The 18,916-nt window shown below is 33.9% G+C and overlaps 1 protein-coding gene and 1 pseudogene across 4 annotated transcripts; one reads left to right on the top strand and one right to left on the bottom strand.

The window, feature by feature from the left end:
* Nucleotides 1-10,610: 10,610 nt before the first annotated feature.
* LOC126696135 (receptor-like serine/threonine-protein kinase At1g78530) lies at nucleotides 10,611-13,675 on the top strand (annotated as a pseudogene).
* LOC126695178 (fatty-acid-binding protein 3, chloroplastic) lies at nucleotides 11,600-18,357 on the bottom strand. 4 transcript variants are annotated; one of them, XR_007645992.1, is made up of 7 exons: nucleotides 18,004-18,354; nucleotides 16,392-16,493; nucleotides 15,377-15,532; nucleotides 15,053-15,267; nucleotides 14,623-14,790; nucleotides 13,999-14,150; nucleotides 11,600-11,972 (listed from the first exon to the last, which is right to left on the bottom strand). XR_007645992.1 is itself a non-coding variant. In XM_050391836.1 (6 exons), exons 1-5 carry the CDS (start codon nucleotides 18,218-18,220, stop codon nucleotides 14,632-14,634), a joined length of 849 nt encoding a protein of 282 aa, XP_050247793.1. In that variant the 5' UTR covers nucleotides 18,221-18,354; the 3' UTR covers nucleotides 14,303-14,531; nucleotides 14,623-14,631. The 4 variants fall into 4 exon arrangements, 3 of the variants coding, with proteins under 3 accessions (XP_050247793.1, XP_050247792.1, XP_050247794.1); XM_050391836.1 differs by lacking the exons at nucleotides 11,600-11,972; nucleotides 13,999-14,150 and adding an exon at nucleotides 14,303-14,531; XM_050391835.1 differs by lacking the exons at nucleotides 11,600-11,972; nucleotides 13,999-14,150 and having other exon boundaries at nucleotides 14,303-14,790; nucleotides 18,004-18,353.
* Between the last annotated feature and the right edge of the window lie 559 nt (nucleotides 18,358-18,916).

Raw genomic sequence — 18,916 nt, forward strand, 5'->3', positions numbered from 1 at the left:
TTCATAATTTTCATTTTTGTCAAAAGGCAAGGCACTAGTTCTATATTCCAAGATTTAAGGTTTGAGGACTAGGTAATCTTTGAAAATTCAACCTCAATTAAATCATGGCTGCTAAAATTAGTGTCTTTGTTTTACATTGACATTCGCTTTCTAAGCTCGTCAATAAGGGGCATTCTATAGACACTCCATTTTGCACCCATGATTTAATCGAGGAAGATGATTAGAGTGACCATTTATGTACCCAAAAATTATGATTGCATTACATGCATTAAATTTTTTCATTGCATATCATAAAAATGATCTTGAGATTCTAATGGTCATGACAGTATGCCCGGTTTCCAAATCGAACTGTCGGATCGAAAAATATCGTGTGATCAAGTTTGCATGGTCAACATGCATTATGTCTAGGTAGAATCAACCACGCATGATTAATTTAAATTAATTATGATTGGTTAAACCATTAAAATTAATTAAATAATTTGGTGATTGGTTGTTAGTTAGTGTCAAAAATAGGATTGTTTGCATGGGAATAAAGGGGATAGTCAGATAATTACAAAATTGAGGATAATCAAGATTTTTTTAGAGTATTTGTTTACAAGATAATTGTTGTTGAAAAGACCTAAATTATCCAGAAAAGAGTTTAATTTTTAGAATATGGATTAAAACGCATCTAAGTCCAAGTCCCAATTCAAAAAATCTTAAAAAGGAGTCCAAAACAGACTGAAACTCGAAAGCAGGCCTGGCACAAAATCGAACCCCGGCCCTAGGGCATTTGGATTAAGCTGAAACACATCCTTTTCGATTTTTTAGAGATAAGGATGCATCCGAGATTATTCTGATCATCTAGCTATTTTTTCGAGCCTCCCAACCTCTATAAATAGACGCTGGATCTCAAAATTCAGGACACTTTTTCACGCTCTTAGATTTCACCTTTTTTTGAATCACTTTTCTAATATTTTCTCTTACGTTAAAGATGTTCTAAACGCTCTAGCATTAAGAATTTCGTTTTTTTAAGCAAGGTATTTTAGGTTTCAAAGATAATTGAACAAATTTCTTTGAACCCTAAAATATTCCCTCAAGAAGAAGTGAACGTCAGTGCAAGAGGTGGTTCTTTCTTTACCTCTTTTTTCTATTTCTTTTATTTTGATGAAGCATGTGTAAATCTTCTTTTAGTTTAATTTTTAAATGCTCTTACCATGTATTGTCAATATATTTTTGTTGAAACATGTTCTTGATGTTTTTATTGTCATGATCTTTCTTTTTTCTTTTTTTTTTCAATAATCTGCTTGTCATTATATCTTTTTCAAAATCAAAAACTGGTTTACATCTTCATTTATTGTGAACCTGAAAAAAAAATTAAAAAAAAAAATTATTTGCATCTTCATTAGATGTGAATTTGAATTTTTTTTTTTTTTCCTAATAAAAACTTATTTGCATCTTCCTTAGATGCAAATCTAAATTTTTTCAAGATAAAAACTGATTTACATCTTCCTTAGATGTAGATCTTAGTTTTTCAAAAATAAAACTTATTTGCATCTTCCTTAGATGCAGATTTGAATTTTTTAAAAACAAAAACTGATTTGCATCTTCCTTAGATGCAGACTTCCTTTTTTTATTTCAAAATCTGCTATGTTTAAAAAAGTTCAAATTTGTATCTAAGGAAGATACAAATCAATTTTAATGTAAAAAAATTCAAATTTGCATCTAAGGAAGATGCAGATCTGAATTTTTCAAAACAAAAACTTATTTGCATCTTCCTTAGATGCAAATTTGAATTTTTTTTTTTACATTAAAACTGATTTGTATCTTCCTTAGATACAAATTTGAACTTTTTTAAACATAGCATATTTTGAAATAAAAAAAAGGAAGTCATAAGTAGTGATGTTTTGTTTGTTTGATTCATAAGTAATGTTGTTCTGATTATTTTGTTTAATGCAAGTAGAGTAGATTTATTTCATGAGTGTAGTCTTCTTCTAAAAAGATTTTTATTTTTTATTTTTTAGATCTGATTTTTTAAAGGTTTTCTACAAATCCAAAATTTTTATTACAAACATATCTAATTTTTTTTTCATACAAACCAAAAACCAATTTTTTTAGTTCTCAAAAATAGATATGATATTTTTAAACCAAAAGGCTTTGTTTTATTTAATAAACTCAGATCTGACTTTTCTTCACCAAAAACTATTTTTTTTACATATACATAAACAGATCTATTTTTTTTTTTTTTTTATAAACCAAATCAATTTTTTTTTTTTTTTTTTTATCACAAGGCAGATCTGAATTTTCTCAAAAGAAAAGGATGCATTCATAAATAGACTTATGTGACTTAGTTTAGTTATATGTCTCATGTATGGAACATATCATTCATATCATGCATAAAGGGTTACATTGGTCATGAGAGTCTAGAAGGCTAGACTCTGTCTGGTCGGAATGGGTGTCTAACATTTTCTCATTTTGTAACCTAACCTCCGAATTTAGTGTCTTTGGATAGGTAGACCTAGGCTTTATCTTTGTTTTTTGTTTTGTTTTGTTTTTTTTTTTTTTTTTTTGGTAGATTGTAACTAGGACCCAAAACCATGTAATACTCAATTTATTAAGTTTGTATTTTTATTCAATCAATGAGAATAGAACAATTCAATCATATAATTTGTATTTAATTTTTTCTTATTTTTTTGTATAAAAAATAAGTGGCGACTCCACACTACTTACTCAAAAAGAGAGGTGTCTTAAAAAAGCACCCAAAAATCTCTTTTTGAGAACACCCAAATTTCCCCGGTCTCTCACATACCCCTTGGCTTCTCCCAATCAAGAAGCGAAAGTTTATTCATAGCAAATTGGAAGATGATGGAGATAATTATTATAAGAGTAGTGCAATTGAAACACATGGCAACTTCGTTGACAGCATGTGCATGGATAACATTGAAGTACTTGATCAATGCTAGCAACAGATTTGCATGGCCCTTGGTCCATATATTTGCAAAGTTTGCACTATGGACTTCCTAACCCAGGATGATGCCCGTGCTCGCATATGTGATATACACCATGTTCGCAGCAGCAATCATCATGTGATTGAATCTATGCTTCCCATTGCCTCCGCTACTGAGAATTGCAAAAAATTAGAGTTCAATTTGAATGAATTACCTGTGGAGGAGGTTGAGTGGGATATCTAATTCTGGTGTTGTTTGATCATTCATAGTTTCCCAAAGATTATTTTTTTAGTTAGTTATTAAACATTAGTATGTAGTGCCATTCACAAGTACTCTTTTGTTAGTTTGGTAACTAACAAAAGACTTGTTAATGATAATAGTAATATTTCAGTCAATAGATTTTTGTTTTGTTGCATGATGCAGGGAGAGGAGTAATTGTTCATGTTAATGATAAGAAGCCCAATTCTAATCAATGCTGAATCCTACTTGGTGTACAAGCATAGTAATCCTCATTGTACTTGTACAACATATCATGTAACCATGGTTTAATTTGTTGTATTCAAGGTTAGTCTAGATTTTATTCTCTTATAAATATCTTACATTGGTTTCATTTTAATAAAACAATTGTAATACAATATTACTTGGACGTTTGAGGTTTTTTTTTTTTTTTTTTTTTGGGGGGGGGGGGGGGGGACAAATTAATCCTAAGAATTCCCACCATCATCAAGGATTTTTCATAACAATTTCATTAAACATACTCCCAAATTAATTTTAAGCTCTACAGATAATTACAAGAACCACTGGCCACAAAAATAATTACATGTAAATAACTTTTCCCAATAGAGATAAATGTTATCACCACTATTAGATTCAAAAGAGTGAGTCAAGTCTCCTCTAGGATGTACAACACTTAAGGATCACTATCTCAAAAGTCTAACCTCCATCAATAGTTGTCAACTATTTCTAGCAACAAAAACATGTCTAAAAATAATTGTTGCCCACTCTAAAAAAGGTTGGTAAAAGAATGGGATAAGACAGAGCTAGTAAGTCCCATAATTAATGAGTGTAAACATCCCATTTCATTTCGACCTTTTACCAAAGGTCCTTGACTCCAATGACGAGAAATTAAGTCGCTACCAACATGATTAGAGCCATGTGTAGAACCTAAAGAACCAAGCCTAAACCCAAGTGTGGCACAAAAACAAAGCCAAAAAGCCTATTTTTGGCCTAGTCTCCTCGAGGCTTACAAAATGTGTGTAGGTGGGGTTTAAGATGCGAAGTACGCACCCTATTTTTGGTGTACACATCTTCTGGATAGAAGCCTCAAATCAGTACATTTTCCTTTTTGGTGAGATCCTAGGTAAGCTTGCTTGATCAACTAGCTAACTAAACATCCCACCAAACCCGAGACCCCCATACCCCTACAAATACTCCCGTTTTCATCATCCAAAGAGTCTAGAGATTTTTTTTTGCCTATTGAAACTCTATCAAAATACCATTAGAAAATTAATTTCTTGATTTTAAGGTTAGAAGGGTAGAATTAGTGAGTTACGGTTGATCTTCTAAACATTCAATTGTTAGAAGGTAATCTCTCACTCACTAGGATTCCAACTTTCAATTGAGTCACATCTAAGTTGTTGTCTTAACCATCTTTAGGGTTCATCCAAAACACCCTAAGTCGAGTCATTCCAAGTCGTTGATCCACATACAAAGCTATGGTAGTTGATTTTAGTTGAGGGGCCGGTCATCAACATCACTGCAAGTGTTGTAAGGTGGAGATAGTTGAGGGGCCGGTCATCAACATCACTGCAAGTGTTGTAAGGTGGAGATATGGATCTTTTCCATGATCCATATTTGCCCCCTTGATTTTGTTTATATTTATGTTGTTTCTTTTGGGTTTTAATTCATTAACATCATTATGTTTGAAGAACAATAGCATGTTGTATGATCTTTGTTTATTTTGTTTTTTGCAATTTTGTTTAGAATCTGGAATTTGTCTGAGGGTGCATACACATGAAATGATTGGCATATGCATCCTTATCCCTGTGTACGTAGGTTTTAGGTGGCTAGGGTTCTTGTTTTGGTTCTTTAGCTAGGAATCCGTTTGAAGCTTAGGTGTGTGCGCTTGTAGAATGATGAGTACACATCTTTCTTACAACATATGTAAGCTTGGGCAGAATGTAGATTTTCTTTCATTTTTTTTTTTTTTTTTTGGTTTTATTTGTAATTAATGTTGCAAGTTTATTTTCTTTACTTATTAATTTTGCCTGTTTTTAGTTGCATATTGTCTTCCTTGTCTCTTATCTATCCTTTCTTTCTTCAACTCATGCAATAAACCCCAAAAAATACTTTTAAGACTTTTCTTTTCGTTCCTTTATTAATTAAGCTTTAAAATATTTATTTGCCTTTCTCATCTCTCTTTAATTCTAGAATTTAACTTCATAAGGCAATTAAAAGAGTCAAAGATAAATCATGGAAGACATCTAATCATAAATGGTAAAGAAATTTCCTAAAAGCTTCAAGTCAATAATTATTTAAAATTCAAATCGTTTTGGAAATCAATCAATTGTTCAAGATAAGGAAAGTCTTCACCAAATAAAAAAGTAGAAAAAGGTATTGAAGAGCAAAAAAAGTAGTTTTTGTGCAACATGCAATATGGGACATGCGATACTAAAAACCTAATACCAAGACACAAACCTCAACAGCAAGAGTTAAACATGTGAATAAAAACTCAAAACTCCAAAAAAATTTCAAACATCAAAAGTTGAACATTATGTTAGAACCTATTGAGTATATTGTCAATGCCTCGCGGCAGTTGACCACCCTACGCGACGATGCTCGTGCCCCTATGCCGGAGGGTTGAGCTTGGTTGCTGTGAAAGGAGGGTAAAAACCTCTAGTGTGTAACTAAATTGAGTAAATTTTAACCTATTATTACCAAAGGTAAGTGAAGTCGGCACCAATTATTGGGTTTTTTCTAAAGTGTGATTGGTCACCATACTCTATTTGATTTTATTACAAATCCCAAGCTAAGAAAAATGCCATTTTTCCTAATCTAATATAGATGGATAGAAAATCTTGATTTTTGAGTTTGGAAGTCTGGTAACGTGTAGAGAAGGTGTTAGGCATTCCATAACATCTATCCTGAGACAGTCCTTTATTTTGGTAAAATCTTTAGTTTTAGACATAGGCAGTTAAAAGCAGACTATTGGCCTTAGCTCTCGGAGCTTTAAAAGAATTGGGTTTTAAGGTTTGATTTTGGAAAGGGGTGTGACCTTTATCAATGCTTTGCTAGTACATTTGGAATTGATGCCAAATTTTCATGATGAAAATCTGGCGACATTTTGCCTTAGGTGCATCATAGCACACAAAACACTATTCTCTCCAAGTTTTCGTTGTGAGAGTATGGCAAGAAAGATGGCCCATTTTTACAATGAAATTTCGGCAAAGTTTCGCATTTGGTGCGCTATGGCACATTGGCAGGGTTTCGTACCTGTGTATACAGTTTGCATTAGTATGTTCATACTATGGCTGTAGACACCACATTTTGTACCCCTTATGACTCGCACCCCCATTCCCCAATGATGGTAAAATTCTAAAGCCCAAGGTTAGTTGAGGGCCCGATCAGACTTAAATTGACTTAAGGAAGGCTTTTATGGAAAATATAACTCTTTTTATGAGCTAAATAATCTATTTTTGGAAAATAAAGGCCATGGAAACCATAGGGCATGTGTATGCGGACACGCATGTGCGTACGCATGCTCCAAACCTACGTATGCAAGCTTCATGCATGCGTACACATACATGAGCATGCATACGCAAGCTAAGATTCCAGAAACTATGAAAGGCAAGTTTTTCTGCATTAAAGCTGAGATTTTGAACGAATCTCACATTGTATGGGAGTCATTCCAAACCCCTATTTTCTCAATATAAAAAGCTATACATGGTGACTTTTCAAAACACATAGAAAACTCTAAGGGAAAACCTAAAATTCACTAGAAATAGTGAATCAAAGAGGGACTTTTTCACAAAACATCCTCAAGTCAATTTTCTTCTGATTGATACATTTTCTAGTCTTGATTTTCAAGTTTTGAAATTTATTAATCAATTTTGTTTGATTGTGAATAGATTTGACTAAGGGGAGTGGTCAAAATCATGCCAAAGAGCTTTTGTTTTTGAAGTACTAAGCTTTCTTTTTCATTTCTTTGCTTTTTCTTGTTTTAATCTTTCTGTTTTGCTTATTTTTCTTGTTTATTTATGTTTTAATATGTCTGCTTAGCTTAGGTTTTCTTTGTTTTATCGTTTAAAGAAAGTTAGGTTGTTAAATTTTTTGTTTTAAGTTTCTGCTCTGTTCTTTGTTCTTGCTATTTTTGGGTTAGGGTTTTTAGGCCTACATGAGTACGCGTGCTTCCTGCATGTGTACGCATACTTGAAGTATGCATACGCATACAGCTGGGCTGCGTACGTAGACCCTATGTATGTGTACGTGTACTTAAGCCTAGAAACCCTAATTTGACCTTTTCTGCTTCTATTCCTTCATTTTATTTGACCAATTTGTCTTTGTTCTAACTTATTTTCACATATATATATGTTCTCGCTTCTTTCTTTATTTGTTTGTTTGCCTTTAACACGTTAGATTAGGGTTTCCCTCTTTATGTTTTCCTTGTTTTGCCATTAACATGCATAAGATATGACAATGCATTAATGCATAGGTAAGTTAGGTAAATCATGCATTCACATGAACATGCATTTGTTTGAGATATGATCTTGATCTTGCCTTGGTGAACATGAATGATATTTGTGAATGCTTTGCTTTGGATGTGATAAATTGTTTGTTTGACCTTAACATGCCTATGTTTTTGCTTTGGATATTGACATATTTATTTGGTTGCTACCTTGGATATGATGCTTTGAGTTGCATGATAGATGTATGCTAGGGTATTTTTGGGATGATTGATTCCATGTTGATTGCTAGATGTATACTAGTGTATGTGTGAGTATAGAATGCAATATTAAACATGCCTTTAATGAGATTAAGACGTAAGACACAATGAGTGGAAGCCGACCCACAGGTCGATTAGGGTTGGGTGCCTAACATCTTCCTATCTCCATACCTAAACTCTGAATCCATACTCTGGTAGTAAGATTAGTCATTCCATGTAAGGGCGTTATATATATGGTTACTAGACCTAAACTAGGTGGCGACTCTTTTTCTTTTCTCTACCCAGGTCCACTCGACCAAGGCGTATTCCCCCACACCAAAGGCGCGTTGCGCCCATAATGGCAACTCCACTAGGGATAGAAAGTTTGATTCCAATGTGTCCTATTTCTTAATCTTAATAAAGGCTTGTTCAATACTTGTTGCACGCATTTCACTTGGTTCTTTTGTCCCTTTTACCTCGATTGGTGAAGAGTGGAAAGATGAGTATGCTCCATTTGGGCCAAAGTCTTTTGATGTTCATCCCACAAACTCATAATCTACGCCATTGCCTATAATGGGCTTTGAGTACGTTAACAGTTTGCCACCAATCCACAAAGTTCCACATAGGCTCTCGATTGGAATCATGGCCCACTTAGTTGTAAGTGACCTACTAATCTATCATTTTAACTCTAGGGAGCCTACCCACACTTAGAGAGATCCTAGATCCTATCCATGAAAGAGTACCCTTTTATATCTCTTGTTTGTTCAGCCATATATCTTGTATTTACTTAATTCTAAAGGACAAATAAAAGATGTAAAAATTTTGAGGATAACCCAAAAGTTATGGCATGCCCTAAGATATTAGGATAAAAGAAAAGAAGTTTTCACATATAAGAGCTTATCCCGAAATCCAAAGGTATATCTTAAATAGAAAGGTTTAAAAGACCATAGCCTAATTGCTACCATAAGCCCAAATCAAAAGGCCTCTTGAAAAAGAACCTTGGGCCTAGGGTAATAAATATGCTATGGACTTAGCATCCAATAAACTACAAAGCCAAAATGAAATTCCCTAATCTTAGGCCTCCTTGTTGCATGCCTAGGCCGAAAATGATGAGAAATTCATGGTGTAGATACTCGATTTTGCACTCATAATTTAATTTTGGAAGATGACTGAAATGACCATTTTTAATACCCAAAAAATTGTAGTTGCATTCCATGCATTAAATCATTCATCACATATCATAAAAATGATCTTGAGATTCTAATGGTTGCGACAATGTGCTCAATTCCCAAATTGGACCGTCGAATTGAAAGATATCACAAGATCAAGTTTTCACGGTTTGGATGCACTGAATATGGGTGAGGCTGATTACGTGTGATTAATTGAAATTAATTCTGATTGGTCAACAATTAAAATTAATTGAATAATTTATGTAATTGGCTGTTGGATTTTATCAAAATTAAGCTTGGCTGCATAGGAATAGAATGGATAATCAAATAACAAGCGAATTCATTCTGTTTGATTTGAATTTTTTAATCAAAAAATTCATTTTGCTTGATTTGAAACTTCTCTTAAAAATCTTTTTCCCTTAAGTAAAATTCAGATGTGATTTCTCATTGCATAAATGCTATAGATCTAAGATTTGCATATTAACCAACTTTAGATCTAGGAATATTGACACAAAAATTTGCATGTCACTTTTTAATAGGTATTTAAAAGGTCATTTAAAGTCTAGAAGACTAGAATCTGTCTGGGCAGGGTAGGTGCCTAACACCTTCCTATCCTGTAACCTAGCCCCCGAACATTAGAATCTTAGGTTGGTAGATTTAGTGTCTTATTTTATTTTGGGTAGATTGTAACTAGGAAACAAGGCCTTGTATTTCTTGCTAGATTGCAACTAGGAATCAAAGCAATGTAAAGTTCTTTCTACCAAGATATGATTGTTTCCAATTAATGAGAATGTGTATTATTCAAGACATGTTGTAATTTGTATAATTTTCTTATTTTACTTATAAAATAAGTGGCAACTCCATATGATCCTATAAAGGGAAGGTGCCGATGCCTACACTCTTTTTTGAGAGTACCCTATAGGTTTTACCCCGGTCTCTCACACATGGACTTTGAAAGGAAGGCTACAATATATTCTAGTTAGAAAGTTACTTAAAAAAAAAAAAAAAAAAAAAAAAAAAAAAAATATTAAAATGAATGGAAAGACGGAGAGCCCAAAGGTGATGAATGCATTGTAAGCCCATATTTGAGGCAAAGAGTTGAAAATCTCTAAGCACATTCTAATGAAAGCTCATGAGAGTTTTATTGTAAATGGGCTAAAGCCCAATAAAACAAGGAGCAAGGTTCATGAGAATATGGGTGAAGGGTATAAGAGTCACACTCAAAATTTTAGCTGTCGGTGCATTTCGTGGGTCATCTCGTGAGTTGGCCAAATCGCGAGATGAGTCACAAAACACATTGACTCTTCAACTTCCGACATATGCTCCTCATGTGACCTTCGCAGGTTGCACTACTCGCGAGCCAAGTCGCGAGATCAACTTTTTAAGTAATTTTTACCACTTAAGACTAAACTCATTACAATTAAATTCCACAAAATACAAGAAAATAAATTAATGAAATTACAATACTTTTTGTCATGAAATAAAGCCAACATAAATGTTATGTGAAAAACCATAACTTAACACTTTTAAACCTCACCTTAATTAGTGGCTTGTTATTATAAAACTTTTGAAGCTCTCTTAATTAACTTGCAAATGGCCAATGCTGTGGTCTTAGCATTCTACATCACAGTGTGCTTTGTTGTTTTTGTTATATCAAAAATCATTATTTCAGTTCTCCTCTATAGGCGATGGAAAAGAAACCAAATGGTTTGCAAAGATGGCTTCTCAGGTATGGTACTCATTCTGGAATTCAACCTCTTCAAACTAAAGAAAGTTATGTGCCAAAGTGATGTGGTGGTTATACACAGGTGGGAAGACGGTGATGTTCAGGTCTCCAATGATGCAATCACTACCATCCGATGCATTCTTAAAGAAGACACTAAAATTGAGCAACAAAGACATCATTGGCTCTGGAGGCTATGGCACAGTTTACAGACTGACTATAAATGAATCCACAGCCTTTGCTGTTAAAACTTAATAAGGGAACTGCAAATAGAGATCGAGGTTTTGAGAGAGAGCCGGAAGCAATGGGAGACATAAAGCACCGCAATATTGCAACTCTTCATGGATATTACACTGCCTCTCACTATAATCTTCTCATCTATGAGCGCTGATGCCTAATGGAAGCCTAGATACCTTTCTGCATATTATGCTTCTCTAGCTTCAAACCCTTCTTTCTTTCTTTGTGAGTGGATCAATAATCAAATAAATGGTTTATATGTTGTTCATTAACAATGTTTGATTGGCATCAAAGTTAACATATTATTCTGACATTCTTATATACTCTACAGTGCCTACATAAACAACAAAATTTTATCATTTATTGAGGTGACAAATTGGTATTAGTGTAACATCACTCTCATTAAAATCACCATTGATATCACTTTTATTTTACCATTTATTGAGGTGATAAATTGGTATTAGTGTAACATCACTTTCATTAAAATCACCATTGATATCACTTTTATTTTACATCAATTACAGTCACTTTAGTAATTGTGAAAAATGTTGTGAAATTTCTTGTTTCATTAGACTTATTGAAGTTCAAAGTAATGTTATAGCTAAATTCTTTAAAACTTCAGTTTTCTTGGAGATCCAAATCATGGCATAGAAGTTCACAATCACAAGCTTGATTCTTCTCTATATCTTTGGTTTGTTTTCTATTTTCTCTTTTCCCCTATCAAAAAGTAGATTTTGGTTCAGGAGGAGCAATGAACAAGAAGCATTTGGACTGGCCATCCAGAGAGAAGATAGCAGTAGGTGCTGCAAGAGGATTGTCGTACCTTCATCATGATTGCATCCCTCATATTATTCACAGAGATATCAAGTCAAGCAATATATTGTTGGATCAGAACATGGAGGCTCGAGTGTCTGATTTTGGACTGGCCACATTGATGGAACCAGATAAGACTCATGTTTCAACATTTGTTGCTGGAACTTTTGGATACCTTGCTCCTGGTATGAACCACTAAACCATTAGAGTCACTCTCTCCTGATCTTAGCTCTTGTACTTAGTTATATTAAGTACTCGGTTAAGTTCTGCAGAATATTTTGATACAGGAAGAGCAACCGCTAAAGGGGATGTTTATAGTTATGGAGTTCTTTTACTGGAGCTTTTAACAGGGGAAAAACCAGATGATGAAGTATTTATAGAAGAGGGAAGTAAGCTTGTATCATGGGTAAGTTAAAAATTCTATTAACATTACATAGATTCTATTTTTGAATACTAGCAGATTGATATTGGTTGGAAGCATTGGGGTCAAAAATGCCCATTTAGTCAACGACATTACTAAAAATTTTCTTACTAATAACATTGCATCATGAAGTTTGTTTCAATCTATATGAAGTAAGTCTCTACCAATCAATTAATTTTATGATGACCAAAATAATACATCATAAGTAAAACCAAAAAGAAAGCAGTATAACAAACGTAAAACATTGAACTACTCATTGGTCCAATTCCCAAAAAAAAAAAAAAAAAAAAAAAAACGAGGCAATTCATTCCACATAAAGTTAATTAAAAGGAATCCGTTATTCAATAAATTAAGTGTAAAATACCACAATATGGGATTTTTCAATCTTATTTCGGTGTGCTTATAAATGTCATGATAGATTTCAAGGACAAGGTGCTGAATGTTTAAAATGATTTTAAATGCCATTACAAGGTTTGAAGTTATGAAAAAATTCAAAGAGAAGATATGAAGTACCTCATGCCATTTTGGTATTCGAAATTGAACATCACATGTTCTTTTTAAGATCTTAGATAAACCACACTATTTAAGTATTTTAATTGGACTGCATCTGTAGCTAATTTCTCATATTTCCTTTGGAACCTTGCTCCTTAGTGGGGTTTGCTCTAATCCCACATTTCCGTGGAAAAGTACTGTGGAAGTCTTTTCAAGTGGAACAACTTTAAAAACTTGATAAAGATGTCAACTAATCCTCACAAATTTATGCAATTTCTTTGAGGGCAATTGCCCTTGCTCACTTGAACGTGTCTATATGCCCATCAGAAAATTATATGCTTACACTCATTTTAACAAAGGTACTAAAACAGAATAAAACCAACACTGATATATAAGAATTAGTCGGAAATGATTTGAAACTTTTAAACTATAGCCAAATATATTGCTTTTAATTGTGACAGTGGCAGACCCAGAAATTTATGATGCAAGCCCTTTTCAACAAGTCTTGAGGGTCTAACAAAAGGCTATTTGGCATTGGATGACTGCTTGTCTTGGATCAATCCAGAATTTTTTATCCCTTAGACAGGACTTTCTGAAATATCTATCTAATATTTTTTTAGTCTACTTTTCATTTCTATTATTGAGTATTAACTCACTGCCCAGGCAGGTAAATTGGAAGTGTTCTTTATCTAGAAGTGCTTAAATATGCTTAATGTTGCATCTATCTAGGGATAGATAAACTGATTTTTTATTGAAAATTTTCTGTTGGTGCTGGAGCAGGTAAAGGCAGTTGTTCAAGAGGAGGTATATGTACTGGATGGTAGATTAGAAAACTGTCCAGAGGATGACATTGACAATGTATTCAGTATAGCATTAATGTGTCTCAAACCAGAGCCCTCCAAGAGGCCTACCATAGCTGAGGTTGTCAAGATGCTTGAGAAAATAAGATCAGACAAAGTTTTAACAGATTAATAATATTTTCTTAGACATAGGTTCTATTTCTACAAGCAGAGCAATTTATTTTTATGTATCTGTCATGATTTATGGTCTTTTGGCCATAACCAGCTTGTGTTATTCTATCCCATTCTCACACATGTTACAGGAAACAAATGGCCTAAATTATTTTCATGTTTGTTGAAGTTCAATATGACACAAGGACAAAAGGCTTAAGACAGTAAAAAAGGAAGAAAAAAGATGTACAAGCAAATTTTTCCTAGCACAAACAAATTTGCAGCAAATGATTCATTATATAACTGCCATTGTAGAGCAAATATCAAAGTAAAAGATATAAGCACCTTGAGAGAGTCTTCCTGCTTTTGCCAAGTGAGTGGAGTCCTAGACCTTCCAAACCCAGCTAATGGGCCTACTGGGCACCACTCTTGGCAATGGGACTTTCAGTAGTTCATATTCATATACCTTGGCCTCTCTGTAAACCTTGTCTCATTACCTAGTGAAGCCATAGACCAACAAAACAGCCATTATAGTGAAGTACATAGTGATATTGCATTTCAGCAACTGAATTAAGTTATTCAGACATCATTAGTTTTTCTCATGAGCAATCCAGGTAGAACCAGAAAACTGGAAAAGGAAAGGTCAATATAGAAAACCATGCAGCTTTGTCAACTGGGAATGAAATTTCTGCTCAAGTTCCTACATGGATTTAGTATAATTCAAAATGGGAAAATTTTGCCTGCAAAAGCATGAGGAAAGGTGTGAGGAGTAAACTTCATCAAGAATACCATAATCCAACTCTGGTGAGCATCTCCTGACAGTTGAGAAATGTGCATTTTCCTTTACACGACAACAATATCCAGCCAGGTTACATATGCTGATAAGATTGACAGCGGCTCAAGTGATAAAGCAATTACATACAACATTTCTCAAAAGAAAGTGTACAAAATAAATTTGAAGAAACTAACACATAGCATCTACTTGAGGATTGTTGCCAACCCCTTGGCAACTGAATCTTTTAAGGAGGGAGAAACAGGTCCATTTCCAAAAAATACATCGAAAAGAGCAAGAGTCACACTTCCTGACTCAATTGTAGCTTCCACATTAGATGGAAGCCCATCCAATGAGACACATACCTGAAAATCACAATAAATACATATGGATTAGTTCATATGAGAGAAAATTAAAAACTAAAATGGTCAAGAACATGAGAAATAATTTTTATTCATATTATGCTTTAAGAAACACAATAAAACCATGTGAATAGTGTACAGAGATGAGGAAGAGGGTGGGGGGGGGAGGGGGAGGAAATAGGAAGATAAAAAATTGCTCCAAGTCCACAAACATCCATGTAGAATGCCTATAGCAAGGATGTTGTCTGTATAAATTCAGGCTTACAAGCATTTTGGATGGTTCTAGCCAAGTCAAAAATATGAAAGTTCCTTTCTTAAGGGGTCGTCCCTGGAAGATACAACGGAATGTGGACAAAGCGGATTCATCAATGGAAGTGGGTGCTTTGATTCTTGGGGAGATGGCATCATCAAAGGCATCCCAGAAAGTTTTACCATCAACATCTCTAACCAGAACAATCTTTAATGATTTCTCCAAAGGAGCTGCAATTAAGAAAAGTTATGTTAGTAACTTTCAGAACTTATTTTAGCAACCTCTCTCTCCCTCTCTCCACAGCAAGAAAGAAACTGTGAATTTTTTTTGGGTCCTTACATTGAAAAATTGAGTTGAATAGGGAAGGAATCTCTTGAATTTTAGTTGTTGATTGCCCTTTCCAAGCATTCAATTCACTTAGAATAGATGGGTTTACATATAGCCCTGCAGCATAGACTTTAACACCAATGATTGCAAAACTTTTCTCCCTGTATCCTGAAATTATTCCAGAGCCAGACCATCAAAATGAATGCTAATTTGGAGGGGGGAAAAAAGGCTACTATTATATTAGAACTCCTCTAGACAACAATAGAGTTATTCAATTTGAAATAATCATTTGGAGAAAAGGGTAGTAAAATCTAAAGACTTCATGCACTTGCACCGTAGGTATTTGAGGTATTTGAGGTGAAATAAAACATGAACACAGCCATGAAGAGAACCAGTGTCATACTTAGTAGTCATTTTCATGATGAAAGCAATTGGGGAAAAAATTTGTAACAGGCTAAGAATAGCATTGCCACAATTCATAAAGAAGTTTTCATGAAATCAAAACTCAAATTATGTGGACCAAAATGTTTCATTACATTTGCATCCCCAATTGCCATTGACTTTCCCAATGTAATTAGAAAGCCACTGACACATCAGCTGATGCAGTGGTTGTCATAAGTTTTCTGGAGAATGGCATTTTCGAAAAAGAAAAATTTACAACCACCCCGTCCCCCTACGAAGGGGAGGTATATATCACAATGAAAAAGAATAATATGACACCATATATCAACATCTATCTCCTAATACAGATTCCATCAAAAGTTTCAGTGGTATCCTACATTTTGGAGAGCCAAAAAATGTCTCAAATAAAGTATTTATAACCCTACACCCATAGACAACAGCAGTAAGAGAACTCTAACTTCTTCACCATTTTATTTTTCCTAAATTTCTCTTCAAAGCTATTGCAGGTATGTACAAACAGCAACAATATTAGCCAATATTCTAACTGTACTTTTCTTTCATAGACTCTATGCATGCCTATCTTCATTTTTCTTTTAGAATGCTGAAAGATAGTAGGGCAACTAACCAGTTCCAAGCAAAGACAATGAACCCGAGCAACCTGGCAAACTAAGAGACCTTTGAAATTTCACAGTGGTTGCTGGTTCCTCTGTGTATTCTGCACTCACAACTGCAGCCATGAATTTAAAGGGAAAATGTCACATTTCAGTTCTGAATACAACTGAGGGAGAGAATGTGATAGCTTATGCTTTTGCTCTCTCCCAAACTTCCAATCTTTTTATCTAAATAACATCCACCTGTACTTGATTAACATGGCAAGGGTAACAATATGAATCCATTCCCTTATATTTGATTCTTCCTTACTTCCAGTTTTATTAAAGTGTTTGACCATTCTTCTACGAAGGGAAAAGAAAAAGAAAGCAGAAATTACTCAAGTTCTCATGCAACCAGATATGCAGCTTAATAATCAATCAAATGCTATACAATAAAAAGTAAATAAATGAAATATGGAAAATATTTCTCATTTATCAAACGTGATATTTTCACAGAAATCAAGGTTTTTTTTTTCCTGGCTGAATAATCAAAACTTGCTTGCTAGTACAAGAAAGTGCCTAAATTCATCTCAATTACCAAACAAATAATCTCTTCTTTTTAGTGGAAACATACATTCAGGTTTCTTTTATGGATCTGGCCAAACAAGAAAACAATCTAGTGTATGCATGTACTTTCTTTTACGTAAATTTTATATATTCTATAAAAGTAATTAAAGCTTCACCTGATTGACTTAAGTATGATCAACCACACTACTTTATAACATATGCATGTACCCACTGCTAGTCTTACTAATTACTGAAGATATTCAATGAGACATAGAAAATGTGATGGAAAAAACATCATTTTGAAAGCCAAAGTGAAATAAAAATTAATATACCAAATTTTCGTATAATTCTTCTAATGACAGTTGGTCTCTGTATTGCTACACAATTTGCTTAAATGAGCTTGGAATCAAAATAAATTTCATGAAAACAGTTCAGGTAATAGAAGAAACAGTCCAACCTTCTTTCTAGTGTTATTGTTAACAAAACTATTAGTGCCTACTTTATCAGAACCAAGAGTTACAAAGTTAAATCGCATGATCAATAGAAATGTGTTTTTGAAAAGTAGAGTTCAATAAGAGCACGCCTGGTAAGATGATAGAGAGAAATTGTTGGATGCCAAATTTCATTCATGACTAGCTGAAAGACTTTGTAATGTACTTCCTAGAGACAAAACTTCTACAAATAATAATCCTCACTTTAAATGGTTCTTATCCTCAATTAAATTGGGCACTCTATCACAAAATTCAACCAACATTTACATAATTTTTACTCTGAACTCTTTGAAACAGCCCCACACTTTCATTTTTTTTTTTTTTTATATGTATATAGTAGAGATATTAGCCCCACACTTTAATAGTAATCTAACCTCAATAAGTAAAATGTTAGACATTACTACTTCCTTCAACAAACTGTGTTCTTATATGATTACATTTCCGGTATTACAAGTTGATAATCCATATCAGTTATTTCTTTTACATGGCAACTAAATTTCAATGAAAAAAAAAAAAAAAAAAAAACTTTTTCCACATTGAAAAGAACAATGAAATAGCCTATGCAACTGAAGAAGTTAGTGGAATATACCTGAAGATGAAGACGAAGCATTTGGAGAGAAATGGGTCTGTGTTCTACGATGCTTGTGGGGAGAAAAATGAAGAGGAAATGTAACTAAGAGAGAGAAATAGTGGGTTTGGCACAATGACAGTGTGGGATTTGAAATTCTTCTCAGAGAAGAAATTCTGGGAATGGGTGTTGAGAGTGAGAGTGGAGTGGGAATTGGAATTGCTGATGCTCCAACCATTTTTCTGAATTGTCGAGTTCTTCGTTTTTTTTTTTTTTTTGGATGTTGTTGAAGTTAAAAATGGAGTCAGGTACTTCAATTAGAATCATCGAGATTGCAATCACACACCTACGACAAATCTCTCTCTCTCTCTCTCTCTCTCTCTCTCTCTCTCTCTCTCTCTCTCTCTCTCTCTCTCTCTCTCTCTCTCTCTCTCTCTCTCTCTCTCTCTCTCTCTCTCTCTCTCTCTCTCTCTCTCTCTCTCTCTCTCCAAATCTGGCCATTAACCCCAATTGTCCAACTATATAGTTAGTAGATACTGTTTTGAAACTATATTTTTTATTAACATCTTGAGTATCAAAAACTCGATTTAGGGCTTATAAATCGAGTCTCAGAAACTCGATTTTGATGTTCTGATCAAGTCTGATGTGGTCCACCTGGAAATCGAATCTCAGAAACTCAATTTATATCTCGACAGTTAGAAGCTCGATTTATCCTACAAGCCACAAACAGACTTATACAAAAAATAAAAATAAAAAAATAAAAAATAAAAAAACAGCTGAGTTCTTGTTCTTCTTCTTTCTAAGTCTCTCCCAGCCTCCTCTCCATGCTTTTTGACAAAAGCACAAAATGGGATCGCTTCATATATGGAACTGTCTCTAAATTCCCAAAATACACAGTGATGAAAACCCCAGAACCCATAAGAACTTAAAAAAA

This window comes from Quercus robur, chromosome 8 (assembly GCF_932294415.1).
Source record: "Quercus robur chromosome 8, dhQueRobu3.1, whole genome shotgun sequence".
Classification (NCBI taxonomy): domain Eukaryota; kingdom Viridiplantae; phylum Streptophyta; class Magnoliopsida; order Fagales; family Fagaceae; genus Quercus; species Quercus robur.

Excerpts from the sequence above, each read along its gene's own strand:
- LOC126695178 (XM_050391836.1), bottom strand. The coding sequence starts at position 18,220 with ATGGTTGGAGCATCAGCAATTCCAATTCCCACTCCACTCTCACTCTCA. Across the intron at positions 16,494-18,003 it reads TGCTTCGTCTTCATCTTCAG|TTGTGAGTGCAGAATACACA; the intron begins GTATATTCCACT and ends TCATGGCTGCAG. Across the intron at positions 14,791-15,052 it reads TAGAACCATCCAAAATGCTT|GTATGTGTCTCATTGGATGG; the intron begins GTAAGCCTGAAT and ends TGTGATTTTCAG.